This window comes from Salvelinus alpinus, chromosome 32, assembly GCF_045679555.1.
Source record: "Salvelinus alpinus chromosome 32, SLU_Salpinus.1, whole genome shotgun sequence".
NCBI classification, from domain to species: Eukaryota; Metazoa; Chordata; class Actinopteri; order Salmoniformes; family Salmonidae; genus Salvelinus; species Salvelinus alpinus.
In genome coordinates, this window is record NC_092117.1 from 13,200,136 (window position 1) to 13,212,371 (window position 12,236).

General features: G+C 41.5%; 2 protein-coding genes across 2 annotated transcripts in view; one reads left to right on the top strand and one right to left on the bottom strand.

Moving 5' to 3' along the window:
* inaa (internexin neuronal intermediate filament protein, alpha a) overlaps positions 1-1,768 on the top strand; it is a 4,331-nt gene extending 2,563 nt beyond the window's left edge. Inside the window, exons 2-3 of the mRNA XM_071380019.1 lie at positions 882-1,006; positions 1,160-1,768. Of these exons, the coding sequence (XP_071236120.1) occupies positions 882-1,006; positions 1,160-1,376 (342 nt within the window). The 3' untranslated portion in view covers positions 1,377-1,768. The remainder of the gene's footprint in view (positions 1-881; positions 1,007-1,159) is intronic.
* Positions 1,769-2,303: 535 nt separating this feature from the next.
* pcgf6 (polycomb group ring finger 6) lies at positions 2,304-9,867 on the bottom strand. The gene is made up of 10 exons (XM_071380020.1): positions 9,369-9,867; positions 9,081-9,180; positions 8,888-8,984; positions 6,881-6,936; positions 6,723-6,782; positions 6,405-6,525; positions 6,115-6,142; positions 5,802-5,900; positions 3,054-3,140; positions 2,304-2,934 (listed from the first exon to the last, which is right to left on the bottom strand). Exons 1-10 carry the CDS (start codon positions 9,528-9,530, stop codon positions 2,884-2,886), a joined length of 861 nt encoding a protein of 286 aa, XP_071236121.1. The 5' UTR covers positions 9,531-9,867; the 3' UTR covers positions 2,304-2,883.
* Positions 9,868-12,236: the final 2,369 nt, after the last annotated feature.

The window sequence follows — 12,236 nt, forward strand, 5'->3', positions numbered from 1 at the left end:
CTCTAAATAAAGAGGATTTCTAGCAGATATCAGCAACCTTCTGCTTGAATCATCACAGCTGTATGTCGTGTCCTGTCCAGCTGAGAAAGTCTTATACGACTGACCATGAGAGCCCGCGGGGGCTCGTGTGACGTGATGTCATGTGTTCATCATATATACTGAACAACAATATAAACGCAACATGCAACAATTTCAAAGATTTTAATGAGTTACAGTTCATATAAGTAAATCAGTCAATTTAAATAAATGTATTAGGCCCAAATCTATGGATTTCATGACTGGGCAGGGGTGCAGGTGCCCACCCCCCGAAAATGTCTGGGATTTTGTATTTCAGCTCATGAAACCAACACTACGTTTTGCATTTATATTTTTGTTCAGTGTATCACTATCACGCTGCTTGACATGACAGGAAACATAACGGCACGTCTGCGTCAGAGTAGTCTACGAACCTAGCTTCAACCCCGTAGAGTACTCACCAAATGCAGTTCATTATACTGAATGAACCCCGTGTATTTATACTACCCTAAATCGGATTAGTTGTCATCCGTTTTTGACCTCTTGCGCAAGCGTTCAAATCCTCTTTCTTGCCACCCACAAGCGAACACTTTACATTTATATTTAAGTCATTTAGCAGACGCTCTTATCCAGAGCGACTTACAAATTGGCTACTAGGCTACTATGTCCTTATAGATAATTCAATGCATATGGTTACCTGGAAATTCAGATTAAACAAAGAGTAGGGCTCAAGGAAAGGATATAGATGAAGTATTCCCATCTGGACTAAGTTTTTTCCTTTGTCCATGTAATGACATTCAGTACTGAAAGGCCTTCTGCAAAGGAGATTTTAAGGTCTAATTTGTTTCTGCCTTTCACCTAAACAGGATACCATTGGGCACCTGGACAATGATTTGCGGAACATCAAGAATGACATGGCTCAGCATCTTCGAGAGTACCAGGATCTGCTCAATGTAAAAATGGCTCTGGACATTGAAATAGCTGCCTACAGGTAATTTACATCTACCAGGACCTGTGACCAGGGTCTGTTAGCAAAGTCTTAGTGATTACCATTCAAAAATAATGTTACAATATGTTAGTCACTAATCACTCTCAGCTATAAATGTATTGACAAAATACTTTTTGACCGGTGTTTGGCCCTCAGAAAACTGCTGGAGGGAGAGGAAACTCACTTTAGCACAGGAATATTATTCGGCGCCTCGAACCATGGCACCAGTCACTTTGGATACCAGCCACGTGCCTCAAGCTATGCACGGAGTACCAATAAGGAGAAAGAGGCTGCTCAGAAAGATGGCTTCAAGGAGATCACTGAGGAAAAAGTGGAGAAGAGCGATGAAGCAGATATCAACTCAAACAACTAGAGACAACATAAATTCAGAGCTTGCGAGCCAGTTATCTACAGGCAAAGAGCAAATGTACTGTATATCTTAAATTATTACTGTGATGCATTATGTGCAGCTGAGCACTGCTACACTCTCCAGTTTCAATTTAAATAGTGGAATTCGAGATCGTCTTTGTTAGTAATATGATATATGGAAGGTAGGTAGGTAGTTGAAAGGAGTGATAATTTTGTAATTTAAACAAATAGAATATTTTAACAAAATGTATATATTTTTGTAGCCTGGTTGCCAGATCTGTTTGTGTTTTAGCCAACTCTTCTGTCGTTCGTTGTCATGCCATGTAAATACAGTACATGGCTAATACTTTTGTGAGTTGGGGCTCTGTTGATGAAGCCATTAAAAATGTACCGTAACCATTTTGTCCCTATTTATTGAACATTGTCAATAAATGACAGAAGTATTTTCACTGCTCTCTCAGATCCCCCACCGAGTCGAGTAGAGCAGGAAGGATGCAAATAGGTTTGATATAGATCCAGGCCACACACTGAGCTGAGAGAGGATATTAACTCTCCACAGCTAATTGGCTTGGCATTTGGATCAACTTGAAAATCATCCTTTCAATGCCGACAACCTGCTAAAGACAAACACATCGTTATTCTCATTTTAGTTACTGTAGAGTGAAGACTTCCCATAACCTCCCTGTCCCTCTGAAAGGGTCTGGCTACTGCATGAGCTCAGGGATAGTCCTAGCTCAGTGACTAAGAGTATGACACTGCACTGAACAGATCAAGCCTCAGCCCTAGTCACGTTCCTTCTTCAGAGCCACATTACAGGTCAAAACATAAACATCCTTAGCATATCCACATGTGACCAGAAATCAGAATCACATAATTACCATATCCACACCAGCTAATGCAAAATGTAGCCCAATAAAAAGCAATGGGTATATAATATTGCATAGTATTTTATTAGTGTTAATATTGAGAAACGGCATGTATCAAATCCCAACTTGTTGTATTGGTTGTATCAAAAAGACCTGTTTGAATTATCTTCAAGTAACAGCTGTGTGTCTCTAAACTCTGGTCAGGAAAAACTTGAATGGTTAATCAATATTCAAAACAATGACATGAAGTGACACTAAGAGTGTACAGACAGTCTGTACAAACGTTCAAAGCTCTAAAATGATGTATGATGTAAAATAAGGAAACAGTACAGATTACAGATACAGTGTACATTTAACTCATAACTAGTGTTTCAAAAACATGAGATTTTGGTAGTAGTAGCATGACGGGTCCTTTTTCTCTTTGAGCCCTCTGAAATCACTTCAGTCTCTCAGACTGAAAACTATAACCTAACATAACCATAACAATTTACAGAAGAAGGCATCTGGAAAATAGTCAGGCAAGTAGGCAGAGAGGAGAAGACTTGATTCTGTAAGGCATTAGTAACAAGAATGAAGACCGTGGTTCCCTGAAGGTCAGCATTAATATCAGGATCACATCCATCCCACTTTCCCACTTTCCCCTGCTCACATGTGAGCAGGTAGCACCAGTCCAAAGTGGAGAACCAAAATACCATCCTGGGAATAAAAACACATACAAGAAAATAAGCACACAAACTCATAAATGGATGCTAACGATATGAGGGCTACTTCCAGAGAGAGTGACTAGGAGTACATAGGGTCTTGAGTGGACCCACCTGTAGAGCATCGTCTCCCACGGAGCCCTGAACCTCTCGCAGCGACTGATAACGGTCCAGGAGGTGGTCTCCACACACAACATCCACCTGCACCACAACATCATATCATTTCAAAAGACTGCATGACATCATATGAGAGTGATACACTGAGCGATAACATACAGTTGAAGTCGGAGGTTTACATACACCTTAGCCAAATACATTTAAACTAAGTTTTTCACAATTCCTGACATTTAATCCTAGTAAAAAGTCCCTGTTTTAGGTCAGATAGGATCACCACTTTATTTTAAGAATGTGAAATGTCAGAATAATAGTAGAGAGAATGATTTATTTCAGCTTTTATTTCTTTCATCACATTCCCAGTGGGTCAGAAGTTTACACACACTCAATTAGTATTTGGTAGCATTGCCTTTAAATTGTTGAACTTGGGTCAAACGTTTCAGGTAGCCTTCCACAAGCTTCCCACAATAAATTGGGTGAATTTTGGCCCATTCCTCCTGACAGAGCTGGTGTAACCGAGTCAGGTTTGTAGGCCACCTTGCTCGCACACGCTTTTTCAGTTCTGCCCACAAATGTTCTATAGGACTGAGGTCAGGGCTTTGTGATGGCCACTCCAATACCTTGACTTTCTTGTCCTTAAGCCAGTTTGCCACAACTTTGGAAGTATGCTTGGGGTCATTGTCCGTTTGGAAGACCCATTTGCGACCAAGCTTTAACTTCCTGACTGATGTCTTGAGATGTTGCTTCAAAATATCCACATAATTTTCCTACCTCATGATACCATCTATTTTGTGAAGTGCACCAGTCCCTCCTGCAGCAAAGCACCCTCACAACATGATGCTGCCACCCCCATGCTTCATGGTTGGGATGGTGTTCTTCGGCTTGCAAGCCTCCCCCTTTTTCCTCCAAACATAACGATGGTCATTATGGCCAAACAGTTCTATTCTTGTTTCATCAGACCAGAGGACATTTCTCCAAAAAGTATTATCTTTGTCCCCATGTGCAATTGCAAACCGTAGTCTGGCTTTTTATGGCTGTTTTGGAGCAGTGGCTTCTTCCTTGCTGAGCGGCCTTTCAGGTTATGTCGATATAGGACTTGTTTTACTGTGGATATAGATACTTTTGTACCGGTTTCCTCCAGCATCTTCACAAGGTCCTTTGCTGTTGTTCTGGGATTGATTTGCACTTTTCGCATCAAAGTACGTTCATCTCTAGGAGACAGAATACGCCTCCTTCCTGAGCGGTATGACGGCTGCGTGGTCCCATGGTGTTTATACTTGCATACTATTGTTTGTACAGATGAACGTGGTACATTCAGGCATTTGGAAATTGCTCCCAATGATGAACCAGACTTGTGGAGGTCTTGGCTGATTTCTTTTGATTTTCCCATGATGTCAAGCAAAGAGACACAGAGTTTGAAGGTCGGCCTTGAAATACATCCACAGGTACACCTCCAATTGACTCAAATGATGTCAATTAGCCTATCAGAAGCTTCTAAAGCAATGACATCATTTTCTGGAATTTTCCAAGCTGTTTAAAGGCACAGTCAACTTAATGTATGTAAACTTCTGACCTACTGGAATTGTGATACAGTGAATTATAAGTTAAATAATCTGTCTGTAAACAATTGTTGGAAAAATGACTTGTGTCATGCACAAAGTAGATGTCCTAACTGACTTGCCAAAACGTTAGTTTTTAACAAGACATTTTTGGAGTAGTTGCCAAACGAGTTTTAATGACTCCAACCTAAGTGTATGTAAACTTCCGACTTCAACTGTACATGGGAGTCGTCAGCAGGTAGCCTAGCAGTTACGAGCGTTGGACCAGTAACCGAAATGTTACTGTTTCGAATCCCCGAGCAGACTATGTGAACAATCCTCCGATGTGCCCTCGAGCAAGGCAAGTAACCCTAATTGCTCCTGTAAGTCACTCTAGAACACTGCATCTGCTAAATGACTCCAATGTAATGGGGGGCATATCTGAGGGGAAACTGGTAGCTGCAGTTTGGGATGTGCAAATGAAAACAGAAAAAAGGCTACTGATCAATTTCAATAAGACATAGAAATAGTATTTCTGAATAATCACATTTCCACCCTGGTTTAGAACTGACCTCAATAAAAATGAACAGAACTCTGGACAACGTCAATGCTTTTGTGACAGTGCTTACAATCTGTTCTCCTGCTACTCGGACCACTGCTGAGCTCTGGGTTAGTTACCCTTCCTCTGTCCTCTGCAACTCTTACTCCCCATGTTTCCCCAGACGAGGCCAGTGAGTGCCAAGAAATCACCCTAAGCCTATAATCCCTGTCCAAGTGTGTTACTGCTGAACACGCTATGTACAGGTAGCTCTGCTCCCTGGTTGTGTTGTTACACTCTGCACTTTCATATTAGACAAAATAACACTCTTCTCTCTCTGTCCTTGGGTGAGCTTAAAGTGCATTGACCTCTCACTTAGCTGCTTAGCCCGGATGCCCTAGATTGCCTGGGAATTGCAACAATGCAGGCCACTAAGGTATATTTCAGGGGATGCGATTGATATGGGTTCCTCACACACAGGTATACACACAATGACATTTAAACATGCCTCTTTCTTGAAGCAGAGAGCCCTCTCACATAACGAGCAGATATACCGCATGGACATATTTATGCCTTTCTCTTTCTGGCATCTTGCCAGGTTTCCCTTTCAGAAATAGTTCATAACCTCATCAGACATCCTGGTAAAGTCAATGTGAAACTCCTCCCACTGACCTGGCAGGTGGGACTCAGCTCCATCTTCCTCCTGATGAAAAGTTCCACATGGCGGACAGTGGCCTCTCCCGACACTCGCACGTACCGCCTCTCCAAAGGCTGGCCAGGTACACCAGTGTTACAGATTTCAATCCCTTATTCATTTGAGCATTATATCAATATAACTAAAACAACTACATTTCACAACATTAGTTTATGTATGACCATTCCTATATAGTGGATAGCAGCATTATCGCTGATACTGTTATTTATTTTAACAGTCTCGTACAACTGTCATTAAAACTCGAGAAAAGAGCTTGTCAGCAGTAATTACCTTATAGTTGTTAATGCCTTCTTCCGCTCTGGATCAAAACAAAAACACAACATTACATAGAATTTTTTTAATCCCTGCAACCAATTATGTAAAGTTAACCATCAATCTCATAACTTGAAATGTTCGCCCTAGTGCCTATTCACTCAATGGAAGAACTGTAGCACACCAGCACCATCTACTGGGGAGACAAGAATGACCAGAGACAAACATAAACAATAACGTTTCAAAATCTCTTACTGAATATCCCCCATCCCTCAAATAGAAGATACTAATGCTAGGGAGAGACTCACCCCACAAACTCCAGCTGCAGAGACACATCCAGTTCAGGAGGGATGGTGAAGATAGACTGGGGCAGCAACTCCCTCCTCTGTTTCTGGTTCTTCAGCACAGGGACCGCGGGGGACGCCACCACTGAGGTCACAGAGAAACAGTAGCACTAGGGGAATGTTCCACACACAGCAAGGAGACAGACAGAGACTGACACATGGCTAACACCAGAGGTAGAGGCTGTCTTCAGTCTTCAAATACGCAAACCCTTCATATAAACAAAGCTCCAGCACATATCTGCCAAAAACAATTAACATCAACAACAAATAAGTATTTTATACCTGGTTTAGGCACCTCCAGTCCTCTCTGTTTGTAAAAATCTATCATCCTTGCTCTCTCCACTGCAAAGAAAATAGAGTAAGAACAATATTCATTTAAACTGCCAAACAAAAGATTGACATGGGAAAATGTGAAAAATGGAAGGCTTGTGGATACTTACATTCTTCTAGATGTGGCAGCATCTTGTAAACAATATCTTGCAACTGTCTGTCAGGTCTGTGGAGGTAAAAATACCCACCATACAGTAAGTATTTACATACCTGTGTATAACTGAGTATTAGCCTATAGATCACTATATTCCTTGATAATGGGCCAATGGGAGAGTTATAGTTATCTGCTGCAAAGCGGACTTCTGTACACGTTGTTTCAGTGAAAATGTCAGTTTATTGTGGCCACGTTTTCATTTAAAATGAGTTTGCACTAGGGCTGCACCCATTTAGTCAACTGGTCGATTGTTTGGTCGATAGGCTGTTGGTCGACCAAGATTTTTTTAGTTGAGCAGTGGCAAATATATACAAACAAATTATGGCACACGAAACACCTGTCTGATTCACACCTGTCAGAGGGGACTAATCCATTGTGGAGGCAGGATGGCACACCAGTATCACCAGTAGTACATTTACCATTAATTCCCATAATTTCTAATCTACAATGTTTGTTTGGTTACGGTAATTTCTGTTAATGCATTCAATATATTATTATTATTACAGTCCTACCGTTGTCATTGTAGGAGTGGACACGCACCTGATTCCGCATATAAAAGTAGACTAGTCTACTTGTTCTGCGCGTAATGTAGACCTATAAAAGTGTGCCCATTTGGGGATCTGATACTATTTCTGATTGCCTTAACTCACCATGACTGCAGAGCTCCTCAAACCACCTCTTTTTTTCTCGCCTCAAACAGCAGGTAAACAAAGTCTGTTTTTACATCCATTGAGAATGACAATAGTTCCTCAACGTAGCCTATTTTTTAAAATCTTTCCAGCTATCTCCCTTTCGAGTACCACTCAGCATACCAAAATGTTATGCTCTGATCCGGTGGAAACATAATAAAATAGGCCTACCTGATTAATTCTTATCCCTTGTGCAAAATAGCCTACACCTGTGTCTGTCTGGAGCTCACTTGCCTGGGAAACTGAGGGCCCAGAAAATTTTATACGTTGCAAGTTTGCTAGCAGGAGCTTCAGGCCTGACCATGTTAATACAATGTTTCAAGTTCCTTGCAGACAGGCCATGTGTAGCCAATGTGATTTATAGGATACTTATTTTTAAATCAGGATATTTTCTACCTGCGGGCTGCAAAGTTTTGTTGGCTTATGTAGGCTATTTTTACATATTGGCAATGGCAATAGAAGTTACTTTTAGATTTGTATCATTTTCATTATGATAGAATTTGATTAACCACATTACATTTTGAGATATGAAGACTATTATAAACTAAATTAAACTGTTCCACGAAAATGTGCATGTGAAAATCATAACCAGCACGCAGATCGGTAGAAATGGCACTTCAAATGGTAAAGGTTGCCGACCGCTGGTGTAGCCTATTACCGGCAACTTAGGAGCATAATGCAGAATCTGCGAAGGCCAGTAGCAGGGGGCAACATGATTGATCTCTGGCTCCCTCTTTAGTAATTTGTGTCTTCATTTTTAAATCACAGTGCTTAAAGCATCAGACAAGCTCAGTAGCCTAGATATAGCTGATTTTATTCAAACATAGGGTATGTCTATATATGTAAAAATACATGTTTTAAAATTTCCACCAATCGATTGGTTGAAAGAACAGACGATTCTTGGCTAGTTAGTCATCTGTACATTTGTGTCCCTTTGGACTGTGCAGAAGGCAGAGTTGTGCAGAGCGGTTCAGTAGATAAGCGTGTGTGCTTGGAATGGATAAAAGTGGCATCTACTGATAGACACATCAGTACCTGTGCGTCACACCAGGACATTGTGTACCAGGTAACTCCCCTGCAGGGAGGGTAACCATAGAAACGTCACCTTAAAAAGAACACTAATGAGGACAAGCAGAAAAAACAACCTTTGATCGCTCTTTTTGAACAACTCTCATAAACAACATGAACCGATGTCTTCAAATTCAAAACCTCTGATACAATTGAACAAAACAAGAGCATGTGTGCTCTTAGACATCAGAGGCAGGCACGCTTACCTTATATTGTACAGTGGTTGTGTCTGGTGGACCACAATGCTGCAATTGGGACACCTGTTGCTGTAGAAGAAGTGCTTCACGATGCAGCTTTTACAAACTGGGAAAGGGAAAACGCATAACAAAGCAGTTATGACTAATGTGATGAGACTGAATTCATATTTCAGGAATTTTCATCTCAATCATTGTATCTCACAAGTGTGCAGACACTCTGTTATGGTGGTGGCATCGATGAGGAATCCACAGCAGAGAGCACAGCGGATATATGGGTAGAATTGATTAAGAGGAAGTTCGGGCTGTGAAAAGATGCAAAAACATGCATAATGTCATTCTACATTACAGTGCATCACATTTACAGAGTACAAACCATTGTAACTGCCATGTAACTAACGTTACCATATTCATAACAGTATATTATGACTCGCCACTCTAGCAATATAAGAAACGCTAACGTTAGATATTGCCCAAGTCTCCAGTACTGTACCTCATCCTCGGAGTCAACATTATTGGATGTCCCATCGTGGTCTTCCGAGCCATCGTTGTCGACACTGTTCTGGCGGCTACCATCGGTTGGTGTCGCCTCTTCTGAATTCTGACCGACATTCAAGCAACCTGGTCTTTCGAGTTCCTTGGTCCTGTCCTCCATGTTACTGCAATTTGGGTTGATTTCTACGCCAATAAATGTTTCAATTAATCAATAAATTGATATTCACCTGACCCTGGTCTGTCCGTTGAGGGGCAGTGTTGCTAACGTTAGCAAGCGTGCTGGCTACGGTTGCAAGTTCAATGAATACACAACGATAACAGTCCTATCTTTACCTTAACGGACTACCTACTAACCACATACGTATTTTAACCATTAACGTTTGCACAAATTAAACTAACGAAACCAAATGTAACAGTTGCTAGCTAGCTAGCTACTTTTGTTGTCCTTCGACTTTCAGCAACTTCCGGGTTGGCGCCATGGTGGTGAAACTAGCCAATGAAATCCAAGCTGAGCAGAGTCCCCTAGAAATAGAACGTATAGATTGGAGCACAGTTGCTTTCTCTTATCGTGCATCAAATTAAGGAATATTCATGAATATTACATAAATTCATCATTAGAACAGAGGTCTCCAACCCTGTTCCTGTATATTTTCGCTCCAACCCCAGTTGTAACTAACCTGGTTCAGTTTATCAACTAGCTATTAGTATTAGGTGTGCTAGATTATGGTTGGAGTGAAAACCTACAGGAGGGTAGCTCTCTAGGAATAGAGTTGGAGAGCCCTGGATTAGAACATACTTAATAATATGTTTATTTTTTAATTTTTGGTTTATTTAAGTTTTATCAAACGTAATCTCCTATAGGTTTACTATTGGTAGCTATACATGGATCTAAATGTATGGATCGGGTGCCGTCAGGCAATGGTCTTTAAAATCTCTAACTATTAATTTGGCCATGCAAGATACAGGGAAACATGAGGAATGGTTGCATGGCAGTAATATACCCTGACCAGCAGGGAGCACAGAACCCAGCCCTGCAAGCAGAAAAGTCCTCATGGTTTCATATCATATGCCATCAGATAGAAGTTATTCAGTATTTCACTTGGTTGTTGCATCTCTCATATTTTAAAACAGGGATTCAGTGACTCAATGTATACAGTAATTATTCCTTATGGTGTGTGGTACCATTTGGATTGTGGTTCAACAATTAAAGCCTTCAAATCATATGCAAACTGGTTTATGTACACTTAACATACTGTGTGTCAACTCCTACCTCTACCTTGTCTGCTTTGAGATCACAGTTACTGTGTGAGTGTTCAGGGAGCGTTGTGCTGGAGCATGTTGAGTGGGACATCTCTGAATCTGACAGCAGCAAGTCTGAGCAGCACAGGCATTCATCTCCCTTCTCATTCCTGCCTTCTCAATTCTGCATTCCTGTCCACTATTCAAGTACCATATTTAATTATCATCCATCACCCCTTGGCGCTCCTGATTTGTCAATCACCGTATTCTTATCGGCAGACTCAACAGCCTTCGTATCTCTAATTACTTGCCCTGCCTGGTTCACTAACTACTTCTCAGATAGAGTTCAGTGTGTCAAATCGAAGGGCCTGCTGTCCGGCAGTCTCTATGGGGGTGTCACAGGGTTCAATTCTCGGGCCGACTCTTTTCTCTGTATATATCAATGATGTCGCTCTTGCTGCGGATGATTCTTTGATCCACCTCTACCCAGATGACACCACTCTGTATACTTCTGGCCCTTCTTTGGACACTGTGTTAATAAATCTACAAACAAGCTTCAACGCCATACAACACTCCTTCCGTGGCCTCCAACTGCTCTTAAATGCTAGCAAAACGAAATGCCTGCTCTTCAACCGATCGCTGCCCGCACCCGCCCGCCCGACTAGCATCACTACACTGGACGGTTCTGACTTAGAATATGTGGACAACTATAAATACCTAGGTGTCTGGCTAGACCGTAAACTATCCTTCCAGACTCACATTAAGCATCTCCAATCCAAAGTTAAATCTAGAATTGGCTTCCTATTTCGCAACAAAGCCTCCTTCACTCATGCTGCTAAACATACCCTTTTAAAACTGAATATCCTACCGATCCTTGACTTCGGCGATGTAATTTACAAAATAGCCTCCAACACTCTACTCAGCAAATTGGATACAGTCTATCACAGTGCCATCCGTTTTGTCACCAAAGCCCCATATACTACCCACCACTGCGACCTGTATGCTCTCGTTGGCTGGTCCTTGCAACCTATTCGTCGCCAAACCCACTGGCTCCAGGTCATCTATAAGTCTTTGCTAGATAAAGCTCTGCCTTATCTCAGCTCACTGGTCACCATAGCAATACCCACCCGTAGCACATGCTCCAGCAGGTATATTCCAGTTGTCTGCTGCTAATGACTGGAACGAATTGCAAAAATCACTGAAATTGGAGACTTATATCTCCCTCACTATCTTTAAGCGTCAGCTGTTAGAGCAGCTTACCGATCGCTGCAGCTGCACACAGCCCATCTGTAAATAGCCCATCCAACCAACTACCTACCTCATCCCCATATTTGTTTTTGTTTTTCTGTTCCTTTGCACACCAGTATATCTACCTGCACATCCTTATCTGCACATATATCACTCCAGTGTAAATTGTAATTACTTCGCCACTATTGGCCTATTTACTGCCTTACCTCCTTATGTCATTTGCACACAATGTATACCGATTTTTCTATTGTGTTATTGACTGTACGATTGTTTATCCCATGTGTAACTCTGTGTTGTTTTTGTCACACTGCTTTGCTTTATCTTAGCCAGGTCGCAGTTGTAAATGAGACCTTGTTCTCAAATGGCTTACCTGGTTAAA